Raw genomic sequence first — 27,423 nt, 5'->3', positions numbered from 1 at the left:
AAACATCATTGTTTAGAAACATTTAGCATGTGTACGTTCAACTGTACTGGTTGCTATTCACGCTTCTTTCCACGCTTTTTTCTGTTTTTTTTTTTGTTTATTTCATGGTCTAAATCTAAATTTAAGTATGCAAATGCAAAAAATTACTTTTCTAAGATGTAAGGAATAACATTTTAAAGATAAAGTTTAAAGTTTGAGAGAGATTTTCCAAAGTTTGAGTTTCCAAAATGAGTTAAAATAAATGTACGTTTTTTTGTAATTCACATTTTTAAACATTTATGGCTTTTAACAAACACTGCAGGATGTTTTCAGGATTTTTAACCCAAATCAAAGTAATAAAAGTTATTTTGGGTTTTTGTTTACTTACGCACAGTACGTCATGACGTCACTAGGCGGCGGCAGAACGTGACGTTGTTTTGAATCCGCGCAGCTAACGTCTGGTCCGTGTCCGTTTACCGAGCGTGTGTTTGGGGGTGTGTTCGTGTCTCAGCCCGGCCTCAACACGGAGCAGCAGCCCCGTTTCACTCCGCGAACACAACCGTCAAACACTTTGACGTGTTTATCTCCGTGTTCCGTTAGTTTTCCGTTAGTTTACCGGTTAGCGAGCTAGCTAACGGTTTTCGCGTGCTAGCCCGTGAGTGTGTGCGGCGTTACCATGGTGACGCTCCGAGGTAGAGGCACAGGGGACGCGGTTCAGAGCAGCGGGCCGCGGCGGCAGCAGACGCCGGTCAGGAGCTCCGAATCCCGGCTGCGGGCTCCGCCAACGACCCGGAGGAGGAGCCCGGTCCCCCCGCAGGAGGACTCCGGGATGTCCGATGTGAGTGTGTTTGGGTCCGGAGGCGCATCTTTTAAATACTCACTTTAAAACTAATCAAGTTTACTTTTTAACACGTTTAAATATAAATGAACCAGAAATGTATATTTTTATTATTATTAATATTATTATTATTATTAAAGTAAAGTGAATACAAGCTACTTTTTAACCTGTTTAAATATAAATAACCAATAAATGTATATATTTATTATTATTATTATTATTATTATTATTATTAAAGAAATGTGAGTCAAATCTACTTTTTATCATGTTTAAATATAAATAAACCAGAAATGTATATATCTATTATTATTATTATTATTATTATTATTATTATTAAAGTAATGTGAATCAAATATACTTTTATCATGTTCAAATATGAATAACCCAGAAATGTAGAATATTTATTATTATTATAAATATTATTATTATTATTTTTATTAAAGTAAAGTGAATACAAGCTACTTTTTATCATGTTCAACTATAAAAAGATTAAATTAAATACATTTATAAAAAATAGATTGAAAGATAAAAGGGAAAAATTCAATAAGACGGTAAATAAATAAAAAATAAATGCCACTATGAATGAATAAAATTAAATACATTAGTAAAAAATTAATAGATTGATAGATAAAAAGGAAAACTGAATAAGAAAATAAAAAATAAACACAACTATGAATAAATTAAATTCATTCAAAAAAAATAAAAAGATGAAAGGGAGACTTAAATAAGAAAGCAAATAAATTAAAACATCTCAATTTATGTCACATTTATCAATAAGTTTAATATTATAATTGATACATTTGATGGAATATTAATTAATTTATGTATGCATGTATTTTTAATTTGTGGCAGGTTCAAACCCCCATATAAGAAGTTTCCCTTTGGAAAACAAACGTAATAAAAAAATATAATTAAATAATGAAATACACAGAATAATGACCATCGATGTGAAACGGGACAAACATGAAGCTCAATGAGAGAAAAAGACAGGAAGAGAAAATATGATGCATGAGTTCAGTGTTGTCATAAAATGTTTTTCAGGGATTTAACAGCGACGAAGAGGAGGACGAGCAGATTCAGGTGGATTCAGAAACACCTGAGGACGGTCGGGCCGTCGTCAGGTCGGTGCAGCGTCGTGAGTGTTTCTGAAACGGTCGGTTCGTTCAAACGTAAACGTTTCACACCGAGCCTCGTTTTGTGTTTCCAGGAAATCTCCGAGGCTCCGAAGCTCAGCAGGTGAGAAACGTCACGTCAGCGAGTTTATTTAACACCGAGGCGACGAGTACGAGTGTGTGTGTGTGTCTGTGTGTGTGTGTGTGTGCCTGTGTGTCTGTGTGTGTGTGTGTCTGTGTGTGTGTGTGTCTGTGTGCTCGCGTGTGTGTCTGTTTGTGTGTGTGCGTGCGTGTGTGCGTGTCTCTGTGTCTGTTTTCTGTGTGTGTGCGTGCGTGTGTGTGCCTCTGTGTGTGTGTGTGTGTGTGTGCATGCATGCATGTGTGTTTGTGTGTGTGTGTGTGTGCCTGTGTGCGTGTGTGTGTGTGTGTGTGCCTGTGTGTGTGTGTGTGTGTGTCAGGCGGCTGCAGCAGTGGGCTGAGGAGAAGCACCCGGCCGACCAAACCCACCCGCAGATATCAGGCCTCCAACATGTTCGACGGCATCTGCAGCAAGTGAGAAAACATCACAACAAACAAACAAACATCACAACAAACAAACAAACAAACATCACAACAAACAAACATCACAACAAACAAACAAACAAACATCACAACAAACATCACAACAAACAAACAAACATCAAAACAAACAAACATCACAACAAACAAACATCACAACAAACAATAATAACTGTTAATAACTGATAATAACTGTTAATAACTGAAATTAACTGTTAATAACTGTTAATAACTGAAATTAACTGTTAATAACTGTTAATAACTGTTAATAACTGATAATAACTGATAATAACTGTTAATAACTGATAATAACTGTTAATAACTGATAATAACTGATAATAACTGTTAATAACTGATAATAACTGTTAATAACTGTTAATAACTGTTAATAACTGTTAATAACTGATAATAACTGTTAATAACTGTTAATAACTGTTAATAACAGTTAATAACTGATAATAACGGTTAATAACTGATAATAACTGTTAATAACTGTTAATAACTGTTAATAACTGATAATAACTGTTAATAACTGTTAATAACTGTTAATAACAGTTAATAACTGATAATAACTGTTAATAACTGATAATAACTGATAATAACTGATAATAACTGATAATAACTGTTAATAACTGATAATAACTTTTAATTACTGTTAATAACTGTTAATAACTGTTAATAACTGATAATAACTGATAATAACTGATAATAACTGTTAATAACTGATAATAACTGATAATAACTGTTAATAGCTGTTAATAACTGTTAATAACTGATAATAACTGATAATAACTGATAATAACTGATAATAACTGTTAATAACTGATAATAACTTTTAATTACTGTTAATAACAGTTAATAACTGATAATAACTGATAATAACTGTTAATAGCTGTTAATAACTGTTAATAACTGATAATAACTGTTAATAACTGATAATAACTGATAATAACTGATAATAACAGATAATAACTGTTAATAACTGATAATAACTGTTAATAACTGATAATAACTGATAATAACTGTTAATAACTGATAATAACTGTTAATAACTGTTAATAACTGTTAATAACAGTTAATTACTGTTAATAACTGTTAATAACTGTTAATAACAGTTAATAACTGATAATAACTGTTAATAACTGTTAATAACTGTTAATAACTGATAATAACTATTAATAACTGTTAATAACTGATAATAACTGATAATAACTGATAATAACTGTTAATAACTGATAATAACTATTAATAACTGTTAATAACTGATAATAACTGATAATAACTGATAATAACTGATAATAACTGTTAATAACTGTTAATAACTGATAATAACTGTCAATAACTGTTAATAACTGTTAATAACTGATAATAACTGATAATAACTGATAATAACTGTTAATAACTGATAATAACTGTTAATAACTGTTAATAACTGTTAATAACTGATAATAACTGTTAATAACTGTTAATAACTGTTAATAACAGTTAATAACTGACAATAACGGTTAATAACTGATAATAACTGTTAATAACAGATAATGACTGTTAATGACTGATAATAACTGTTAATAACTGTTAATAACTGTTAATAACTGATAAAAACTGTTAATAACTGTTAATAACTGATAATAACTGTTAATAACTGATAATAACTGATAATAACTGTTAATAACTGTTAATAACTGTTAATAACTGTTAATAACTGATAATAACTGATAATAACTGTTAATAACTGTTAATAACTGATAAAAACTGTTAATAACTGTTAATAACTGTTAATAACTGATAATAACTGTTAATAACTGTTAATAAATGTTAATAACTGTTAATAACTGATAATAACTGTTAATAACTGTTAATAACTGATAATAACTGTTAATAACAGATAATAACAGTTAATGACTGATAATAACTGTTAATAACTGTTAATAACTGATAATAACTGATAATAACTGTTAATAACTGTTAATAACTGTTAATAACTGATAATAACTGTTAATAACTGTTAATAACTGATAATAACTGTTAATAACTGATAATAACTGATAATAACAGATAATAACTGTTAATAACTGATAATTACTGTTAATAAAAGTTAATAACTGATAATAACTGTTAATAACTGTTAATAACAGTTAATAACTGATAATAACGGTTAATAACTGATAATAACTGTTAATAACTGATAATAACTGTTAATAACAGATAATAACTGTTAATGACTGATAATAACTGTTAATAACTGACAATAACTGTTAATAACTGATAATAACTGTTAATAACTGTTAATAACTGATAATAACTGTTAATAACAGATAATAACTGTTAATGACTGATAATAACTGTTAATAACTGATAATAACTGATAATAACTGTTAATAACTGATAATAACTGATAATAACTGTTAATAACTGTTAATAACTGATAATAACTGTTAATAACTGTTAATAACTGATAATAACTGTTAATAACTGTTAATAACTGATAATAACTGTTAATAACAGATAATAACAGTTAATGACTGATAATAACTGTTAATAACTGTTAATAACTGTTAATAACTGTTAATAACTGTTAATAACTGTTAATAACTGTTAATAACAGATAATAACAGTTAATGACTGATAATAACTGTTAATAACTGTTAATAACTGATAATAACTGATAATAACTGTTAATAACTGTTAATAACTGTTAATAACTGATAATAACTGTTAATAGCTGTTAATAACTGTTAATAACTGATAATAACTGATAATAACTGATAATAACTGATAATAACTGTTAATAACTGATAATAACTTTTAATTACTGTTAATAACAGTTAATAACTGATAATAACTGATAATAACTGTTAATAGCTGTTAATAACTGTTAATAACTGATAATAACTGATAATAACTGATAATAACTGTTAATAACTGATAATAACAGATAATAACTGTTAATAACTGATAATAACTGTTAATAACTGATAATAACTGATAATAACTGTTAATAACTGATAATAACTGTTAATAACTGTTAATAACTGTTAATAACAGTTAATTACTGTTAATAACTGTTAATAACTGTTAATAACAGTTAATAACTGATAATAACTGTTAATAACTGTTAATAACTGTTAATAACTGATAATAACTATTAATAACTGTTAATAACTGATAATAACTGATAATAACTGTTAATAACTGATAATAACTGTTAATAACTGTTAATAACTGATAATAACTGTCAATAACTGTTAATAACTGTTAATAACTGATAATAACTGATAATAACTGATAATAACTGTTAATAACTGATAATAACTGTTAATAACTGTTAATAACTGTTAATAACTGATAATAACTGTTAATAACTGTTAATAACTGTTAATAACAGTTAATAACTGACAATAACGGTTAATAACTGATAATAACTGTTAATAACAGATAATAACTGTTAATGACTGATAATAACTGTTAATAACTGTTAATAACTGTTAATAACTGATAAAAACTGTTAATAACTGTTAATAACTGTTAATAACTGATAATAACTGTTAATAACTGTTAATAACTGATAATAACTGTTAATAACTGATAACTGATAATAACAGATAATAACTGTTAATAACTGATAATAACTGTTAATAACTGATAATAACTGATAATAACTGTTAATAACTGTTAATAACTGATAATAACTGTTAATAACTGTTAATAACTGATAATAACTGTTAATAACTGTTAATAACTGATAATAACTGTTAATAACAGATAATAACAGTTAATGACTGATAATAACTGTTAATAACTGTTAATAACTGATAATAACTGATAATAACTGTTAATAACTGTTAATAACTGATAATAACTGTTAATAACTGTTAATAACTGATAATAACTGTTAATAACTGATAATAACTGATAATAACAGATAATAACTGTTAATAACTGATAATTACTGTTAATAAAAGTTAATAACTGTTAATAACTGATAATAACTGTTAATAACTGTTAATAACTGATAATAACTGTTAATAACTGTTAATAACTGATAATAACTGTTAATAACAGATAATAACAGTTAATGACTGATAATAACTGTTAATAACTGTTAATAACTGATAATAACTGATAATAACTGTTAATAACTGTTAATAACTGTTAATAACAGATAATAACTGTTAATGACTGATAATAACTGTTAATAACTGATAATAACTGATAATAACTGTTAATAACTGATAATAACTGATAATAACTGTTAATAACTGTTAATAACTGATAATAACTGTTAATAACTGTTAATAACTGATAATAACTGATAATAACGGTTAATAACTGATAATAACTGATAATAACAGATAATAACTGTTAATGACTGATAATAACTGTTAATAACTGATAATAACTGTTAATAACTGATAATAACTGTTAATAACTGTTAATAACTGATAATAACTGTTAATAACAGATAATAACTGTTAATGACTGATAATAACTGTTAATAACTGATAATAACTGATAATAACTGTTAATAACTGATAATAACTGATAATAACTGTTAATAACTGTTAATAACTGATAATAACTGTTAATAACTGTTAATAACTGATAATAACTGTTAATAACTGTTAATAACTGATAATAACTGTTAATAACAGATAATAACAGTTAATGACTGATAATAACTGTTAATAACTGTTAATAACTGATAATAACTGATAATAACTGTTAATAACTGTTAATAACTGTTAATAACTGATAATAACTGTTAATAACTGTTAATAACTGATAATAACTGTTAATAACTGATAATAACTGATAATAACAGATAATAACTGTTAATAACTGATAATTACTGTTAATAAAAGTTAATAACTGATAATAACTGTTAATAACTGATAATAACTGTTAATAACAGTTAATAACTGATAATAACGGTTAATAACTGATAATAACTGTTAATAACTGATAATAACTGTTAATAACAGATAATAACTGTTAATGACTGATAATAACTGTTAATAACTGATAATAACTGTTAATAACTGATAATAACTGTTAATAACTGTTAATAACTGATAATAACTGTTAATAACTGTTAATAACTGATAATAACTGATAATAATTGTTAATAACTGTTAATAACTGTTAATAACTGATAATAACTGTTAATAACTGTTAATAACTGATAATAACTGTTAATAACTGATAATAACTGATAATAACTGTTAATAACTGTTAATAACTGTTAATAACTGATAATAACTGATAATAACAGATAATAACTGTTAATAACTGATAATTACTGTTAATAAAAGTTAATAACTGATAATAACTGATAATAACAGATAATAACTGTTAATAACTGATAATAACTGTTAATAACAGTAAATAACTGATAATAACGGTTAATAACTGATAATAACTGTTAATAACTGATAATAACTGTTAATAACAGATAATAACAGTTAATAACTGATAATAACGGTTAATAACTGATAATAACTGTTAATAACTGATAATAACTGTTAATAACAGATAATAACTGTTAATGACTGATAATAACTGTTAATAACTGATAATAACTGTTAATAACTGATAATAACTGTTAATAACTGTTAATAACTGATAATAAGTGTTAATAACTGATAATAACTGTTAATAACTGATAATAACTGATAATAACTGATAATAACTGTTAATAACTGATAATAACTGATAATAACTGTTAATAACTGTTAATAACTGATAATAACTGTTAATAACTGATAATAACTGATAATAACTGATATTAACTGATAATAACTGATAATAACTGTTAATAACTGATAATAACTGTTAATAACTGATAATAACTGATAATAACTGATAATAACTGTTAATAACTGATAATAACTGATATTAACTGATAATAACTGATAATAACTGATAATAACTGATAATAACTGTTAATAACTGTTAATAACTGATAATAACTGATAATAACTGTTAATAACTGTTAATAACTGATAATAACTGATAATAACTGTTAATAACTGTTAATAACTGTTAATAACTGATAATAACTGTTAATAACTGTTAATAACTGATAATAACTGTTAATAACTGATAATAACTGATAATAACTGTTAATAACTGATAATAACTGTTAATAACTGATGATAACTGATAATAACTGATAATAACTGTTAATAACTGTTAATAACTGATAATAACTGATATTAACTGATAATAACTGATAATAACTGTTAATAACTGTTAATAACTGATAATAACTGTTAATAACTGATAATAACTGATAATAACTGATATTAACTGATAATAACTGATAATAACTGTTAATAACTGTTAATAACTGATAATAACTGTTAATAACTGATAATAACTGATAATAACTGATATTAACTGATAATAACTGTTAATAACTGTTAATAACTGATAATAACTGATAATAACTGATAATAACTGTTAATAACTGATAATAACTGATAAAAACTGTTAATAACTGTTAATAACTGTTAATAACTGATAATAACTGTTAATAACTGATATTAACTGATAATAACTGTTAATAACTGCAGTTAGCTCTCTCGCTACCGTTAGCGCTTCTTCTTCTTCTTCTCCTCCGATAAAACACGGCCCCATTGCATTGTGGTCTGCGGGAGCACAGTGTAGCGTAAATCATACGTGCGCTCAAATTAGCTCAAATTAGCTCAAATTAGCTGAGCATTGTGGGTATTTTATAATGTAGTGGATGAAATTAGCCACGGAGAATTCAAACACCGCTACAAAATGGCGTACGCACTTTATAGTGTTACGAGCTAACACACCGTAGAAACCGACCTCACGCTCAGATCGGCGGTTCGATGCCGACTGTGGCTCCATCTTTTAGGCCCGAGGGTGATTTTCAACACAGACGAACCGTCACCTACTTTATCTTTGACACGTTTGTTAACAGCTGTTTAAATGTGTGATTATAACGGTCATGACTGTCTCTGCAGCGCGGCGAGGTCGGCCCTGAAGCGGATGGACAGTATGAAGCAGAAGAGGCGTCTCCATAGCAACAAAGCAGTGAGTGACAGTGTCTCTGTGTGTCTTCGCTGCTCCTCTGAGCGGAGCGGAGGCCGGCCGCCGTGGTGTCGTTCAGTGACGCCGTTTGTTTGTGTTCTTCTGAAAACACGAGCGTCGTCCAGATGTTTTCAGTCCCTCTGACGTGATGTTTACACGCGCACGCTCTCTCTTATCAGTGCGCTGTGACGCCGCTGCTCCCAGCTGCTCTCTGCGTCCCTCCCCACGCTCTCGGGACCCGGGGGCGTCTGAAAACCCAAGGAGCACCGACCCGTGTTTCTGTTTCTGAAACAGTCCGAGTGTGTGTGAAGGACATCAAAGTGCACGTTCTGCATGTTGCGTCTTCTTCATATTTGTTCTGAGTTTGATTGAAACAGTATAAAAATACGTCAAAGAACATGAAAGCATGACATCAAAATCACCTTTCTAGTCTTTTAATAAGGATATTTTCTAAACCTGTGGAGGGAGGAGATGAACATGTAACAGCTGTGCAAACATTATTATTATTATCATCATTATTATCATAATTACCTTTATTTTAACTCGGAAAACGTTACACACAAGTAAAAGTCAGGTCAAGTAAGAGATCTTCGGGGCGCCCTCCCACTGTGCGTGCGTCCCGTGCCCCGTGCTTTAGGGTCCTTGTCCCCCCCTCCAGGCCCGTTTGTACTCACACTACCTGGGCCTCGGAGAATGCTTCTTGCTGCCTATACGTCATCACGCCGTAACACGTCACACGCATTGATGACGTCATGGCGATGCGTGGCTTTGTTTCCAGATCTTTCCGTAGACCTCGGAGTTTTTGTGCGTCTTGTCGACTGTTTTTGAATCTTTTCATCGACCAAATCTGCAGTAAACACTCCACCTCCGCATCACACCAACGTGAACCTTTCACCGCCATTGTTTGAAATGTCTGCGCATGGTCCCTCCTTCTTTTTTCTACGTCCCAACAGGCGCACAGGAAATGACCTCAGAGCCGCCGTAGGCCTCGTGCTCGCACACGTGCGCACGCTCGTGCTCGTACATGTGCAAACATGCTTTACTAAAGCCCACCTCTCCCAGACGGGCCGTGGACGGCAAGCGTGCCGCTCCTAGACGTGGTACGGTTGCACTCACACTGGTCAAAGGAACCAGACTTTAGCTGTAAAACGTTCTTGGACACGGTACGGAGGCACAGTGGGAGTGCACCCTTATTTTCCCCAGGGGAAAATTTGCAGTGAAGCCAGCAGCAAAAAACAACGGTAAAATGCACAAAAGTGACACAAACAATGACGTGAAGCTAATAATTAAAAGAGATGGGAAACACAACAACATGGCTGACATGGGGCAACGACACGGGAAAACACTTAACAATCATCAATCCAACAAACGGAGTGCAACAGTGGCACAGTGTTAAAGTGCAGCCAGGGTTTTCTAAATCTCTCAGTCCTGCGTCTCTGCTCATGAAATCTGCGTCAAGATGGAGGCAGTTTAAAATCAGGTGCTAGAGGGTGGAAAGGGTCTGACGGGACAGGTGTAACAATGGCGTCTCTGGTGGTTTTTCAGGTTAAGCGATGAAAGCAAACGTCAGGACAGATTAAATAAAGGAATAAAACATCTTCATGAACTTCTCCAAAAGGAGAAACTGAAGTCAAAAGCAACTGGACGTTTCACTCTCTGAGTGTCGTTTCCTACACAAACACCCGAGTCCAGTTGCTTTTGACTTCAGTTTCTTTGGGGATAACGACGACCTGGACACATGAGAACATTCACAGGCTTCTTCCGTGAACTTAGGGTCAATATTTACGTTCCTGAGCTCCCGAAGAAAATACACGCGCTGGTGACAAGTGACAAAATAAATAAATAAATGGAAATCGAGAAGTTTAGTTGAAAACAGGAGCAGTCGGGAGTAAAAAAAGATGCAGTTCCTCTTTTTGTCTTAGTTTAGTTCCAGATTTGACTCGTTTGTAGTTTGTGAGTAAGTTAGTTAATAAAGATCTTTGTCCCCAGAGACTCTTTGAACAGTTTTAACATCATTTACGTTGTTTTCATGATGAACCTGCAGAAGATCTTCTGTAAAGCTCAGAGGAAAAGAACTCCAGCTCCTCCGCAGACAGAGCGCAGCCACAGCGAGGAGGAGACCGGTTCGTACCAACGTTCACTAACGTGCTCTCCTGAACACGTCGCCCTGTGCCTTTTCTCACAGCTGCTGTTTATTCACAGCTGGAGCCGTCGACCAGGACAGCAGCAGGCAGGAAGTGGCCGCGGACGAGGACAGCAACTGCAGCACCGCCCACAACTTTGACGCCAAACTGAGCCGAGCCTCGTCGCTGTACCAGGCGGCGAGCAGCGGTCAGTGCCCGACCACAACACACAGACGCACAGTTACTCCATCTGTGAAACCACATCACATAAATATGTAGAGTCCAGGTGTGAGCTCGTCTAAATGTGCAGTTCTGTCGTCGCCGTTGTTCAGATTTCCCCAGAGGAACGTTCAGGATCAGCGCCTCCGGACCGAACACGACCCGCAGAGCAGCAGCGTTCAGGTCAGAACCGTTCTGCACACAAACAAACAAACAGACACAGGAACGTAAACTAAATCCGTCCTGATGGAGGTGAGAATTTGACCTCAAAGACGCTCCAGGGTCATCAAGTTTAAGTGCGCACTCACACTGTCCTTCCTCACCGTGCCCCGTGCTTTAGGGTCCTTGTCCCCCCCTCCCTCTTTTCCCCGCGCCCCAGCCCCGTTTGTACTCACACTACCTGGGCCTCGGAGAATGCTTCTTGCTGCCTATACGTCATCACGCCGTAACACGTCACACGCATTGATGACGTCATGGCGATGCGTGGCTTTGTTTCCAGATCTTTCCGTAGACCTCGGAGTTTTTGTGCGTCTTGTCGACTGTTTTTGAATCTTTTCATCGACCAAATCTGCAGTAAACACTCCACCTCCGCATCACACCAACGTGAACCTTTCACCGCCATTGTTTGAAATGTCCGCGCATGGTCCCTCCTTCTTTTTTCTACGTCCCAACAGGCGCACAGGAAATGACCTCAGAACCGCCGTAGGCCTCGTGCTCGTACACGTGCGCACGCTCGTGCTTGTACACGTGCAAACGTGCTTTACTAAAGCCCACCTTGGACGGACCGCTGTCCGTAGTTGTGCGCGGAACGGGTGCACTCACACTGCTTAAAGGTACTAGGCTTTAGCTGAAGAACCGGCTTTGGCCCGGGACAGAAGGACAGTGTGAGTGCGCCCTAAATAAGAGTAGATCTTTCCAACGATTCTCAGAATAAATAATCACACTACAACAAGATCTGACACAGCTGCAGAACCAAACTATCACAGGGCACTAGCATGAGTTATTAGACATTCACCCATGAAAGATCCGCACAGTGCTGTCGTTCACCAATCGAGTTCGTTTGAAACGACACTCACGCCCATCCCCAGCTGCCAGGTCTCCACACTCTTCTTTCAGAGTCATTCACCTGTTTTCCTCGTGTCTTTTCTTCCTCCAGACCCACTAAGAGCGCGTTGTCGTGTCCGTCCGACGAGGACGAAGACGACGAAGTTCACACCGTTGAAAAAAGAAGGTCAGTAGGTGTAGACTGTTGTGGTTCTCTGCAGGTGCTCGTTACATCTACGCTCCTGAAACGCTCACCAAGGTGTGCATTAAAAGTGTTTCCTGCCGTTTCCTCTCGTGCTTCCTGTCAGCTGTTGGCCGCCCAGCGTGCGCACGGAGGATCTCCCGGGGACCCGCAGAGACAAGATGAACGCAGGAGCAGGTCTGGCAGACATCGACCCCATGAACATCGATCAGTCGGTGAGTTACACGTGTTTTCAGACCGCAGCTGCTCGTGTACGGTGAAGCCATTCAAAGGTCTTTTTTTAACCACTAATGCTGCTGAAAATAACAGCAAACCTCTTCCTTCCTCCCTCCCTTCCTTCCTTCCTTCCTTCCTTCCTTCCTCCCTTCCTTCCTTCCTTCCTTGCCTCCTTCCTCCCTTCCTTCCTCCCTTCCTTCCTCCCTTCCTTCCTTCCTTCCTTCCTTCCTTCCTTCCTCTCTTCCTTCTTTCCTTCCTTCCTTGCCTCCTTCCTTCCTTCCTTCTTTCCTTTCTTCCTCCCTTCCTTCCTTGCCTCCTTCCTCCCTTCCTTCCTTCCTCCCTTGCCTCCTTACTCCCTTCCTTCCTTCCTTCGTTCTTTCCTTCCTTCCTTCCTCCCCTCCTTCCTTCCTTCCTCCCTTCCTTCCTCCCTTCCTTCCTCCCCTCCTTCCTCCCCTCCTTCCTTCCTTCCTTCCCGCCTTCCTTCATTCCCTCCTTCCTTCCTTCCTTCCTTCCTCCCTTCCTTCCTTGCCTCCTTCCTCCCTTCCTTCCTTCCTTCTTTCCTTCCTTCCTTCCTTCCTTCCTTGCCTCCTTCCTTCATTCCCTCCTTCCTTCCTTCTTTCCTTCCTTCCTTCTTTCCTTCCTCCCTCCTTCCTTCCTTGCCTCCTTCCTTCTTTCCTTCCTACCTTCTTTCCTTCCTTCCTCCCTTCCTTCCTTGCCTCCTTCCTCCCTTCCTTCCTTCCTTGCCTCCTTCCTCCCTTCCTTCCTTCCTTCCTTCCTTGCCTCCTTACTCCCTTCCTTCCATCCTTCCTTCCTTCCTTACTCCCTTCCTTCCTTCGTTCTTTCCTTCCTTCCTCCCTTCCTTCCTTGCCTCCTCCCTTCCTTCCTCCCCTCCTTCCTTCCTTCCTCCCCTCCTTCCTTCCTTCCTCCCTTCCTTCCTCCCTTCCTTCCTTCCTTCTTTCCATCCTTCCTCCCTTCCTTCCTTCCTTCCTCCCTCCCTTCCTTCCTTCCTCCCTCCCTCCCTTCCTCCTTCCCTCCCTCCTCAGGTGGGCTTTGACAGTATCGGAGGTCTGTCAGGTCACATCTCTGCGCTGAAGGAGATGGTCGTCTTCCCACTTCTCTACCCGGAAGTCTTTGACAACTTTAAGATCCAGCCTCCCAGGTGACACACACACACACACACACACACACACACACACACACACACACACACACTCACACACACACACACACACACACACACTCACAGATGAAGAAACTACAGATCACTGATGTCGTCAGAGCTGAAATACACAAAGCTAATGATTTATTCATGAGTCATCAGTGGACGTGTGTCTCTGTCCCCCAGAGGTTGTCTGTTTTACGGACCTCCGGGGACGGGGAAGACGCTGGTCGCCCGGGCGCTGGCCAACGAGTGTAGCCACGGCAACAGGAAGGTGGCCTTCTTCATGAGGAAGGGAGCCGACTGCCTCAGCAAGTGGGTGGGCGAGTCGGAGCGGCAGCTGCGGCTGCTGTTTGAGCAGGTGACCCACAGGAAGTTCGCCCGGACTCGTGCCGACACCAGAGTTTGATCCCTGCGGTCCCATAACATTTACATACTGTCCTTGTGTGTGTCGTCGTCCCGCAGGCGTATCAGATGCGTCCGTCCATCATCTTCTTTGACGAGATCGACGGCCTGGCGCCGGTCCGATCCAGCAGACAGGACCAGATCCACAGGTCAGAACCGAGGAAACGCAGAATCAGCAGCTCTTCTGGGTCCCAGCAGAGAACCATGAAAGCGTTTGCTCTTGTCCGTCCTGCAGCTCCATCGTGTCCACGCTCCTGGCTCTGATGGACGGGCTGGACAACCGAGGTGAGGTCGTCGTCATCGGGGCGACGAACCGGCTGGACTCCATCGACCCAGGGCTGCGACGGCCCGGACGCTTCGACAGGGAGTTCCTCTTCGGGCTGCCGGACAGAGAGGTGACGTCTCGTGATATCGGACCGGTCTTAGAAAAGTCAGATCACAGATCACGGATCCTCCGGCGCACACAAACGTCTCACAGCAGCTTTAAAGTCGTTTGAAATGTCGTTCTCTGAACCTCGTTCTGTTATCGCTCCTTTTCTATTGTTGTTTTTTCCTCTTGTCTCTGGTTTAAACTCACACGGGGACCAAACAGCTGACTCTCTGTTTTTTTTGGTTTCAGTCTCGTAAAGAGATTCTGAAGATCCACACCAGGCAGTGGAAACCGCGTCCGTCTGAAGACTTCCTGGAGGAGCTGGCTGAGAAATGTGTCGGTGAGAGAGAGACCGCACCGACCGGAGAGACTTATTCAGTGTCCGACAGCGTAGATAACCTGAAACAAATACACACAACAGAGAGTTTGCACAGAAGGTTGAATTTAAAAGTCCGCTCGGGCGTAAAAAGGTTCAAAGAAGAGGAAGTTTTTCATGTGAAGAAGATTATTTTGAAGTTGTTTGAATGATTCAAAGAAGAGCTGAAGGCCTTTAAAAGCAAATAACAACAAAAACACCGTCTTTGTCTCCCAGGTTACTGCGGCGCTGACATCAGGGCGGTGTGCACCGAGGCGGCGCTGTGCGCTCTGCGCCGCCGCTACCCGCAGATCTACGGCACCTCGCAGAAGCTCCTGCTGGACGTCTCCTCCATCGCCGTCAGCAGCTGCGACTTCGTGGCGGCCATGAGGAAGATGACGCCGGCCGCCCACCGCTCCGCCGCCTCGCCCGCCAAACCCCTCTCGTCCGTGGTCCGGCCGCTGTTGGGCGCAGCCCTGCGCGACGTCCTGGAGGCGCTGCAGAGGCTGTTCCCGCACGCCGAGCAGGGGATGAAGAGGAAGAGGGAGCCGGGTGAGTCGGAGCCGGAGGCCAGAGACGCTCCCGACGCCGTTCTGATGAAGTGTTTTACAGTTTCCGTGTTTTCTTTGCGTCAGATCCGACCTCCGGGATCCTCGGCGACAGCCTGATGTACGGAGCAGACGAGGGCTCCGGCACGTCCAGCATCTCCGCGCCCTCCACCTCCAAGGGCGGACACTTCCTGCACTTTGCCAGGTGAGCCGGATCAGCACTTTCTCCATCCCTAAATTCTTCATCCGCTCTTCCTCTCTCTTCTCGTCCTCCCTCCGTGTACGGCCTTCCCTTCTTCACCTCCTCCTGCTCATCCTCCCTCTATCACACGTCTCACGTCTCTCCTCCCTCTATCAGGAGTGCGGTCAAACACCCGACGTCCCACCGTCCCAGGATGCTCCTGGCAGGTCGTCCCGGCGCCGGTCACACCTCCCACCTGGCCCCTGCGGTTCTGCACGCTCTGGAGCGCTTCACGGTGCACAGCCTGGACTCGGCGGTGCTGTTTGGAGTCAGCAGCACCTCCCCGGAGGAAGCGTGCGCCCAGGTGACCACACTGACGTAGACTTGAGCTGATTTTGAGGCTTCAGCAGGTTCGTTCGTCCTGAACAAACACAAAAACCTGACAAACTAAAAACAACAACAGCGCACACGGGGAAATCATCAGGGTTCGTACCGGTGCTCGAAATCCTTTAATGTTGTGTTTCAAGGTTTGAAAAATGCTTGAACTTCTTTCACAACAAATAGCTAATGAATAGAAGTATTATTTTATTTTTTATTATTCACCATTTTAACGTGATAAAAGAAAGTATTGGTAGAAATGTGTAATTAACTACAGCTGCACGGTGCTGTGCTGTGCTTGAATTTGAAAAAGGTGAACAAACCCTGATGGACAGATTAATGAATGGGCTGAAAAGAAAACACAAAAAGACTAAAAATAGAATTAAAATCACAACAAAAACATGCAAAGTGTCTGTTCCCAGGGGTCCGTCAGAATCGTCCATGCGACAGAAAAGTACAGAATTGAATTTGAGTAATTTCCAGGTTCTGATAAATTTCTGAAAAGGGAAAAAGATTTTGGAGAAACGTTTGTGTTGTTTACAAACACACACACACAGCCGACCTGTAGATGGACCCGGCTGTTGAATGGCGTCGGGTTACCATGGTTACCATTCACTGCAATTCTCATTTGTTGAATTTTTTCCATACATGCCGTCTACATTTTATTTATGATTTTTTGGGATTTATTATTTCATTCATTTTCATTTTATTTATGATTAAATTTTACCAATATTTTATATTCGATTTATTTTGATTTATTATTATTTTATCTATTATTTATTTTCATGGTGGTGATGAGAGGCGTGCGGCGGGCGCTGATGTCACAGAAACAGAAACAAAGAGCTGTGTGTGTGTGTGTGCGTGCGTGTGTGTGTGTGTGTGTGTGTAACGTGCGTCTCCGCCCCCTCAGCTGTTCTGCGAGGCCCGGCGGACGTCCCCCAGCGTCCTCTACCTGCCGCACATCCAGCAGTGGTGGGAGACGGCGGGCGCCGCGCTGAGAGCGTCCTTCCTCAGCCTGCTGGGCAGCATCCCCTCCCTCTCCCCCGTCCTGCTCCTCGCCACCTGCAGCGTCCCCCCGCAGCAGCTGGACCCGGAGGTGAGCGGCCGGAGCGTGAGCGTGGACCCCGTGGTCCGGACCGCCGCGCCCCGTGACCTCTGACCCGCGCCTCTCTCCTCAGATCCGCTCTCTGTTCCGTGAGGAGTACGGCGAGGTTTTCCCCGTCGGCGTTCCCGTCCGGACGCAGAGGAGCCACTTCTTCCACGACCTCCTTCTGACGCAGGCGGCCGAGGCCCCGCCCCCCAGGACAGCATGTGAGTGTGTGTGTGTGTGTGTGTGTGTGTGAGTGTGAGTGTGTGTGTGTGTGTGTGTGTGTGTGTGTGTGTGTGTGTGTGTGTGTGTGTGTGTGTGAGTGTGAGTGTGTGTGAGTGTGTGAGAGTGTGTGTCAGAGCGTTACCATGAGGAGTAAAGACACATATTTATATATTCATTAACAATTCTCTTCCTCCTCTCTCCTCCTCTTCCTCCTCTTCCCTCCTCTCTCCTCCTCTTCCTCCTCTTCATCTCTACCTCCTCTCTTCTCTCTTCCTCCTCTCATCCTCCTCTTCCTCCTCTCTCCTCTTCCTCCTCCTCCTCTCTTCCCCCTCTCTTCCCTCTTCCCCCTCTCTTCCCTCTTCCCCCTCTCTTCCCTCTTCCTCCTCTCTTCCCCTCTCTTCCCTCCTCTCTCCTCCTCTTCCTCCTCCTTTCTTCCTCCTCTCTTCCTCCTCTTCATCCTCCTCTCTACCTCCTCTCTCCTCCTCTTCCTCCTCCTCTCTACCTCCTCTCGCCTCCTCCTCCTCCTCCTCTCTTCCTCCTCTTCCTCCTCCTCTCTTCCTCCTCTCTTCCTCCTCTCTAGTAAATGAATATTATTTTATATAAAAATATAAATGTTCTATGAATAAATGAAGGCCTTGCAGAGTTCTGCACAGATCTGAGAGATTTCGAATCGTTCTGGAAAGTTCTGTGAAATAACGGATGAGCTCTCAGTGTCTCAGGCCGTGGAGATCCTCCCCCTGGCGCCGCCGCCTCCCCCCCGCCAGCTGCCGGAGCGGGACCGTCTCCGCCTGGAGGAGCAGGAGGAGGACGTGCTGCGGGAGCTCCGCGTCTTCCTGCGTAACGTCACCGAGCGCCTGACTCTGGACCGACGGTTCAAGGCCTTCAGCCGCCCCGTGGACATCGAGGAGGTGAGCGGGTCCCACCGCCCGTCACAGCGTCGCACGCTCCAGGGTTCACTGGACTCTCCATCAGACGATACGCCAAACATCAACAACAGCACAATACACTATAACTGCATTATTAATACATTATTACACTTTAATCACATTATTAATAATTACAAAATACATATTATTTATGGAAAAGATATATTTTCATTCTGTACGCCACCTCCTCTCGTCCACTCTTCCTCCTCCTCTCTTCCTTCTCTTCCTCCTCTCACCTCCTCTCCTCCCCTCTTCCTCCTCTCTCCTCTCTTCCTCCTCCCCCTCTCTTCCTCCTCTTCATCCTCTCCTCCTCTTCCTCCTCCCCTCTCCTCCTCTCTTCCTTCTCTTCCTCCTCCCCCTCTCTTCCCCTCTTCCTCCCCTCTCCTCTTCCTCCCCTCCCCTACTCTTCCTCCTCTTCCTCCCCTCTTCCTCCTCTCCTCCTCTCTTCCTCCTCCCCCTCTCTTCCTCCTCTCCTCCTCTCTTCCTCCTCTCTTCCCCCTCTCCTCCTCTCTTCCTCCTCTCTTCCCCCTTTCCTCCTCTTCCTCCCCTCTCCTCTTCCTCCTCCTCTTCCTCCTCTCCTCCCCTCTTCCCCTCTCCTCCTCCTCTCCTCCTCTTCCTCCCCTCTCCTCTTCCTCCCCTCCCCTACTCTTCCTCCTCTTCCTCCCCTCTCCTCCTCTCTTCCTCCTCTTCCTCCTCTCTCCTCCCCTCTTCCTCCTCTCTTCCTCCTCCCCCTCTCTTCCTCCTCTCTTCCCCCTTTCCTCCTCATCCTCCCCTCTCCTCTTCCTCCTCCTCTTCCTCCTCTCTTCCTCCTCTCCTCCCCTCTTCCCCCTCTCCTCCTCCTCTCTCCTCCTCCTCCCCTCCTCTTCCTCTCCTCCCTCAGGTCCCAGACTACACGCTGGTGGTGATGAAGCCCATGGATCTCTCCACGCTGCTGACCAACATCGACGAGCAGAAGTACGTCACCGTCGGCGAGTTCATGTCCGACGCCGACCTCATCTGGAAGAACGCCCTCGAGTACAACCCCGACAGTGACCCCATGGGTGTGTGTGTGTGTGTATGTGTGTGTGCGTGTGGGTGTGTAAGCGTGTGGGTGTGTGTGCGTGTGGGTGTGTGGGTGTGTGGGTGTGTCATGTAAATTATATATTTATATTCTTAATATTCTAAACCAACAAGTGCTTTAAGTCACTCGCTGCCTTTAAGCTGCAGGTCTAAATGTTCCTGCAGACAGAAGCGCCTCTCTCTCTTTTGCTCCTCCTCCGTTGAGCGATTTTTTTATTCCTCTCATCTTCCACTGAACACTTGGACGAGCTCGGTGTTTCCAGCTCTGCATCGGTTCAGTTTTTGTGCTTTTAAAGTGATTTCACGAGCGTAAAGTGCTGAAGTGACGCGGTCTGTCACAGCGTGTCGGTGCAGAGATGAGAGCGAGGACCGTCGGCCTCTACGGCCACGAATCAACCTGCTGTTTGTTGTTTTGTGGAGGTGAAGTCGAGCCTGAGTAGAAGCCACCGTCACGGCAACAAGGGCGGAGAAAACGTCTCATGACAGAGCGGAAACACTGAGCGCTGATTTGGAACATGTGGGAAAAGGAAACAGCCGCTCCTCACTGTGGAATGGATCCAAACAACGTGTCATGAACGGGGGCCCTCGCTCTATTAAAGCCTACGCAGCAGGAATAGTGAACCGTTACTCGAATAGTGGCGTCAACAACGAGTACTCGTGCCCGTCTGTTCTGAAGCGTGGTTTTACAATCAGTGTTTCATCTGCAGGAGACAAGACGAGAAAAGTTCTGCTGTGGACTTTTTTCCAAATAAACATTCATTTGTAACTCTGTGTGTGTGTGTGTTTGTGTGTGTGTGTGTGTGTGTGTGTCTCAGATCGCCACATTCGTCACCGTGCGTGCGCTCTGAAGGACACGGTGCACGCCATCATCAAAGACGAACTGGACGCAGACTTCGAGAGAGCCTGCGAGGAGATCAGAGAGTCACGTTTCAAGAGAGGTGAGACGCTGTCGGACCTGAGCTGCCGCGGACTCCGTAGACCCCGACGAGTTTTCGTTCATTAAACTTTTATTTTGTTGTTTCAGCGTCTTCCTGCGGGGCCGAGGCCGACCGGGAGGAGGCCGACGGCGTCTGCGGCTTCAACAGAAACAGCCCCGGACCTCGGCGTGAGTCCACCTGAAAATAACCTTTTATTACTGACGTCTCCCGCGCAGCCTCAACGCCATAGAAATCACGAGAGGAGCGCGGACATCCAGCTGTTTCCCGCCGCTCTGACCCTCCTGCGGAGATTAGATTTGTCAGATGTCAGAAAATAACAGATTCTTAGCGTTTGGTGTGAGTGTGAGGTGAAGCTCCAGGGACAGGAAGCTGCAGAGAGAAGAAGAAGTGGCACCGAGAGGTTCAGAGAGTTCAGGGGAAACGTCAAGAGAAGAAGAATGAGCTCAGGTGGAGAGAAGAGGAGGTTTGACTGCACTCAGGGTTCGTCCACACGATCGAAAACGACCAGGTTTTTTTTCTCCGTCCCTCTTAAAAAGTTTCCCGTCCACTTGAAACCAGGTGCAGCGACTCCAAACGCTGTAGTACCCATGCCAGGCCTGGAGGTGGCGCTGTAACTGCCACAGAAACACACCAACACCAGAGAAGAAGAGACGAGGAGACGCTGTGGAGAATCCAAACACCGGAGAGTTTCTCTCCAAATCCTCCTCCATCCTAGAGACAAACGTGTCCCTGGTTCTGGTCTTAGTGGAGACTTTGGTGCTGCACCCATCACTCTGCAGTTAGTGTCCTCACTGAGCAGAGGGTGCTGCTGGGAGCCCCTTCACTCTGCAGTTAGTGTCCTCACTGAGCAGAGGGTGCTGCTGGGAGCCCCTTCACTCTGCAGTTAGTGTCCTCACTGAGCAGAGGGGGCTGCTGGGAGCCCCTTCACTCTGCAGTTAGTGTCCTCACTGAGCAGAGGGAGCTGCTGGGAGCCCCTTCACTCTGCAGTTAGTGTCCTCACTGAGCAGAGGGGGCTGCTGGGAGCCCCTTCACTCTGTAGTTAGTGTCCTCACTGAGCAGAGGGTGCTGCTGGGAGCCCCTTCACTCTGCAGTTAGTGTCCTCACTGAGCAGAGGGTGCTGCTGGGAGCCCCTTCACTCTGCAGTTAGTGTCCTCACTGAGCAGAGGGAGCTGCTGGGAGCCCCTTCACTCTGCAGTTAGTGTCCTCACTGAGCAGAGGGGGCTGCTGGGAGCCCCTTCACTCTGTAGTTAGTGTCCTCACTGAGCAGAGGGGGCTGCTGGGAGCCCCTTCACTCTGCAGTTAGTGTCCTCACTGAGCAGAGGGGGCTGCTGGGAGCCCCTTCACTCTGCAGTTAGTGTCCTCACTGAGCAGAGGGGGCTGCTGGGAGCCCCTTCACTCTGCAGTTAGTGTCCTCACTGAGCAGAGGGTGCTGCTGGGAGCCCCTTCACTCTGCAGTTAGTGTCCTCACTGAGCAGAGGGGGCTGCTGGGAGCCCCTTCACTCTGCAGTTAGTGTCCTCACTGAGCAGAGGGGGCTGCTGGGAGCCCCTTCACTCTGCAGTTAGTGTCCTCACTGAGCAGAGGGTGCTGCTGGGAGCCCCTTCACTCTGCAGTTAGTGTCCTCACTGAGCAGAGGGTGCTGCTGGGAGCCCCTTCACTCTGCAGTTAGTGTCCTCACTGAGCAGAGGGTGCTGCTGGGAGCCCCTTCACTCTGCAGTTAGTGTCCTCACTGAGCAGAGGGTGCTGCTGGGAGCCCCTTCACTCTGCAGTTAGTGTCCTCACTGAGCAGAGGGGGCTGCTGGGAGCCCCTTCACTCTGCAGTTAGTGTCCTCACTGAGCAGAGGGGGCTGCTGGGAGCCCCTTCACTCTGCAGTTAGTGTCCTCACTGAGCAGAGGGTGCTGCTGGGAGCCCCTTCACTCTGCAGTTAGTGTCCTCACTGAGCAGAGGGTGCTGCTGGGAGCCCCTTCCCCGTCCCAAAGCACTCCCAGGCGCCACTTTCTCACTACATTTAGAGACTTTTCACAGCTTCTTAGAACTGGATTTAGAAACAGAGCCTAGAGCAGTTTAGCTCCTTATTCAGAGCATCAGGGAAAAGGGAGAAATCTGTGCTGGGCCTCATTCAGTCCCATGCATGTGGCTCAGAGTCCAGTTCAGGAAACAGTCTCTGGGTCCGTCTCTGTCCTCTCACGCAGCAGCACTGTTGTTGTTATGGGACGCCGCGGGGTCAGAGGTCGGAGGTGAAGAGAAAATCAAAGTGGAGCACGGGCGTCATAAAAAAAAACACACCAAAGAAGCCACCGGCCTCGTCCGCCTCGTCTGAGTCCGGTCCAGAGGGAAACGGAGCGGCTCCGAGCTCATCCGACACTTCGGAGAGCGGCTATGGGGAGCCGCAGGCTGCCGTGAACGGGTTTCACCGCCATCACACCGGAGAGAACGGGTTTCACCACCACCACCACCCAGAGCGTGCCGACAGCGCCCCCGCACGGAGGCCGAGGCTCGCACCCCAAAGAACCTGAACGCGATGGTGACGGTCTGTATGTGAAGGACAGCGCCCTCTCACCTCTGAGTGCCTGTGAGCGCCTCGCTTTACTAACCGGGCGTCCTCGCCAGTGTGTCGCTGCTTCTGCTTCTGCTGCCGAACGAGCTCCAACACGCCGGGCGCCGCAGACTCTGAGGCGCGGCAGGAGTCCGGGCGTCGAGCCAAGCTGCCGCAACGCTGAGCCGAGACCCAACACGTCCTCTCATGTTTGATCAAAGCTGCGCGTCAAAGAAACGAGCGGTTCAGACGAGAAGAGTCGACATTTGATCCACAGAATTAAAGATTCAAGATCTCTTTAACCTGTCGACAGCACACGTTACACACACACACACACACACACACACACACACACACACACACTCTCGCAGGGAGTTAGTTCTCTGCTTTATTCCTCATTGTTTTCTGTTTCCTCATCTGAGCCGTGACAGGAAACGCTTTTAAAACTGTTTCCTGCCTCATCCTCGTCTCCGTGTTTCCACTTCCTCAGAGGAGCGAGAGACCAGAGCCAAGATGGCCGCCCTGGAGCAGATGCAGCTGTTCAACAGATACAGAACCGCAGAGACCCACGACGAGGAAACGCCGCCGCTGGTCGTCGACCACAGCAAACTGAGGGTGAGTGTCCACTTAAAGCTGCATTCTCTCTAATGTCCAGCAGGAGGAGACTCCACTTAAAGCTGCATTCTCTCTAATGTCCAGCAGGAGGAGACTCCACTTAAAGCTGCATTCTCTCTAATGTCCAGCAGGAGGAGACTCCACTTAAAGCTGCATTCTCTCTAATGTCCAGCAGGGGGAGACTCCACTTAAAGCTGCATTCTCTCTAATGTCCAGCAGGAAGAGACTCCACTTAAAGCTGCATTCTCTCTAATGTCCAGCAGGAGGAGACTCCACTTAAAGCTGCATTCTCTTTAATGTCCAGCAGGAGGAGACTCCACTTAAAGCTGCATTCTCTCTAATGTCCAGCAGGAGGAGACTCCACTTAAAGCTGCATTCTCTCTAATGTCCAGCAGGAGGAGACTCCACTTAAAGCTGCATTCTCTCTAATGTCCAGCAGGAGGAGACTCCACTTAAAGCTGCATTCTCTCTAATGTCCAGCAGGAGGAGACTCCACTTAAAGCTGCATTGTTATTATTGTTGTTGTTGTTGTTTCAGGAGCTCCTCAGCAGAGCCGTGTCTAAAACAGACGGTGCTGAGGTTGAGCCTCTGGAGAAGCTTTACGCTCTGCTGGCTCAGAGCATCTACAGACACCGCAACAACCACAACAAGAGGCAGCTCCTGCAGGTACGCCCACACACGCACACACACACACACACGCACACACACACGCCCACGCACGCACACACACACGCACACACATACACACACACACGAAAACCCTCGACTTCACGTCAACAAAGTCACTTTGAAGGAGCCTCAGCTTCACAGACGTCACAGGTCTCACTTTGAGAAGCTTCAACCCACTGACAAACTCGTATTTTATCTTAAATATATAAATATATATATAAATGTATATATATATTTATATATATATATATATATAATAATATAATATAATATCTCTGTGTCATGTTTTCTTTCTCTCCAGGACTTGAAGGAGGAAATCGACAGTTTCTCTTTTTCTCTGCTTAAATAAAAACCTGCGAACATTCAAACAGGAAGTTGTTTCCTCCTCATTACGACGACGACGACACAGATTTACCTCATTTATCATATTTATAATATCTATTAATGTGATTCGTTTATGAAAGAGTGATCAGGTCAGATTATTTCATTTATCCTGAAGGAAACTGTAATAAAAGTGCTGTTGAGATTTAATGAAAACGACCGTTTGTGTGTTTTTGTTTTTTTTGATAAATAAAAATAATCAAATCATTTTAATTTTAGTTTATTTTCACAGCTGAAGTAATTTCGCACTTTAACAATTTACAAACAACATATTTGATGTTTTTTCTAAATTAAACAGTAATAAAAAAAGGTTAAAAAATTAATAATTTAAATTAATAGTTTATTTTTTTCTTAATCAACCAAATTTAGAAAAAGCATCAAAGTTTGAAACAGTTTCAAAAAGCTGCAATAAAATGAATAAAGTCCAATAAAAATATCATATTTACAACAAAGAGTTGAAGGGGATATTAAGCTTTTATTGTATTTTATTTGAATGTATACATAGTTTATATTTTATTTTCATATATATATAAACATAGCTTTTATTGTTATTAATGTGTAGTTTTTATTCTATTTTATTTTAAGATATATAGCTATTATTTTATTATTTTCATATATTCATAAGCAGCTTTTTTCAATTTTATTTGAATGCATAAATTATTTTCATGTAAATATCTGTATTTTATGCATTTGTCCATCATAAATACAAATATAAAGGAATAAATGCAGAAATAAATACAAGTAGAAATGAATAAATAAATACAGAAATAAACACAGAAATAAATGTCTTAATAATTAAAAACAGCAATAAACAAATAAATACAGGTATGAATAAATATCAGAAATAAAGAAATTAATACAAAAATAGTTTTCTAAATAAATGAAAACTTAAATAAATACATTTATAAATAAATAACAGAAATAAACAAATAAATACAGGTAAAAATAAATATCAGAAAAAAGAAATTAACAAATAAATACAGAAATAAATGCCTTAATAAATAAAAACTGAAATAAATAAATAAAAACAGAAGATTAATAAATAAATAATTAATAAATAAATAATTAAAAACAACAAATAAACACAGGTAGAAATAAATAATCAGAAAAAATAAATAAAAACAGAATAGATAAATAAAATTAATGAATAAATAAATAAAGTCTCCGGTGTTTCGGGAACTTCTTGCGTAACTTCGTCGGTTCACTGTGACAGACACGCTCCTGACGTCAGACCGTGACGTCATGACGTACAAATACATCTGTCAAAGTAACGTCAGGTCAGCGGCCGTCGCTTCCGCTTCACAGGGAGACCTTCAAAATAAAATGAGGTTTGAGGTTAAAGAAGCTTTTTTAAAGGAATTTAATGTGGAAATTCAACTTTTTGTGTGTTTTTTTGTAATTAATGTATTTTAAGTAAAAAGTGTAAAATCAATTTACTTCAATTTATCGTAATACGTAACACTTTAGCACATGTTTTGGTTCCTAGAGGACACTTTAGAACACGTTTTGGCTCCTGGAGGACACGTTAACACACGTTTATGCTCCTAGAGGGCACTTTAGCACACATTTTAGCTCCTAGAGGACACTTTAACACACGTTTATGCTCCTAGAGGGCACTTTAGCACACATTTTAGCTCCTAGAGGACACTTTAGCACACGTTTATGCTCTTGGAGGACACTCTAGCACATGTTTTGGCTCCTAGATGACACTTTAGCACACGTTTATGCTCCTAGAGGACACTTTAGCACATGTTTAAAGTAACGTCAGGTCAGCGGCCGTCGCTTCCGCTTCACAGGGAGACCTTCAAAATAAAATGAGGTTTGAGGTTAAAGAAGCTTTTTTAAAGGAATTTAATGTGGAAATTCAACTTTTTGTGTTTTTTTGTAATTAATGTATTTTAAGTAAAAAGTGTAAAATCAATTTACTTCAATTTATCGTAATACATGTTCTAGAATATGTGAAAAGAATTAAAACAATAATAATAATAATATTTAAGTAAAATGACCGAACCATGGCAGACAAAAAAAAACATAGACAAAAAATTTTACATATTCAAAACAAAATGTGATTGGGTTTTGGTTCCTAGAGGACACTTTAACACACGTTTATGCTCCTAGAGGACACTTTAACACACGTTTATGCTCCTAGAGGACACTTTAACACATGTTTATGCTCCTAGAGGACACTTTAACACACGTTTATGCTCCTAGAGGACACTTTAACACGTTTATGCTCCTA

General features: G+C 41.6%; 1 protein-coding gene across 1 annotated transcript; it reads left to right on the top strand.

Annotated features, from left to right (window-relative positions):
- Positions 1 to 743: 743 nt before the first annotated feature.
- LOC310955864 (ATPase family AAA domain-containing protein 2-like) lies at positions 744 to 25,268 on the top strand. The gene is made up of 27 exons (XM_083925937.1): positions 744 to 817; positions 1,859 to 1,938; positions 2,025 to 2,053; positions 2,388 to 2,481; positions 9,483 to 9,552; positions 11,594 to 11,672; positions 11,752 to 11,880; positions 12,005 to 12,074; positions 13,048 to 13,122; positions 13,244 to 13,352; positions 14,397 to 14,512; positions 14,699 to 14,873; positions 14,978 to 15,066; positions 15,153 to 15,312; positions 15,537 to 15,627; positions 15,880 to 16,194; positions 16,278 to 16,395; positions 16,549 to 16,735; positions 17,660 to 17,845; positions 17,928 to 18,060; positions 18,773 to 18,969; positions 19,868 to 20,027; positions 20,862 to 20,984; positions 21,071 to 21,151; positions 24,010 to 24,134; positions 24,672 to 24,800; positions 25,105 to 25,268. The coding sequence occupies exons 1-27, from the start codon at positions 809 to 811 to the stop codon at positions 25,150 to 25,152; spliced, it is 3,177 nt and encodes a 1,058-aa protein (XP_083782063.1). The 5' UTR covers positions 744 to 808; the 3' UTR covers positions 25,153 to 25,268.
- Positions 25,269 to 27,423: the final 2,155 nt, after the last annotated feature.

This window comes from Echiichthys vipera (genome assembly GCF_963691815.1).
Source record: "Echiichthys vipera genome assembly, chromosome: 13".
Taxonomy (NCBI): Eukaryota; Metazoa; Chordata; class Actinopteri; order Perciformes; family Trachinidae; genus Echiichthys; species Echiichthys vipera.
This window is presented reverse-complemented; position numbering and strand designations above follow the sequence as displayed.

What these genes read in the sequence shown, in the direction of transcription:
- LOC310955864 (XM_083925937.1), top strand. An exon ending in TGCGGCTGCTGTTTGAGCAG is followed by an intron (nt 14,874 to 14,977) that starts GTGACCCACAGG and finishes GTCGTCCCGCAG; the next exon opens with GCGTATCAGATGCGTCCGTC. An exon ending in GCCCCGTGGACATCGAGGAG is followed by an intron (nt 18,970 to 19,867) that starts GTGAGCGGGTCC and finishes CTCCTCCCTCAG; the next exon opens with GTCCCAGACTACACGCTGGT.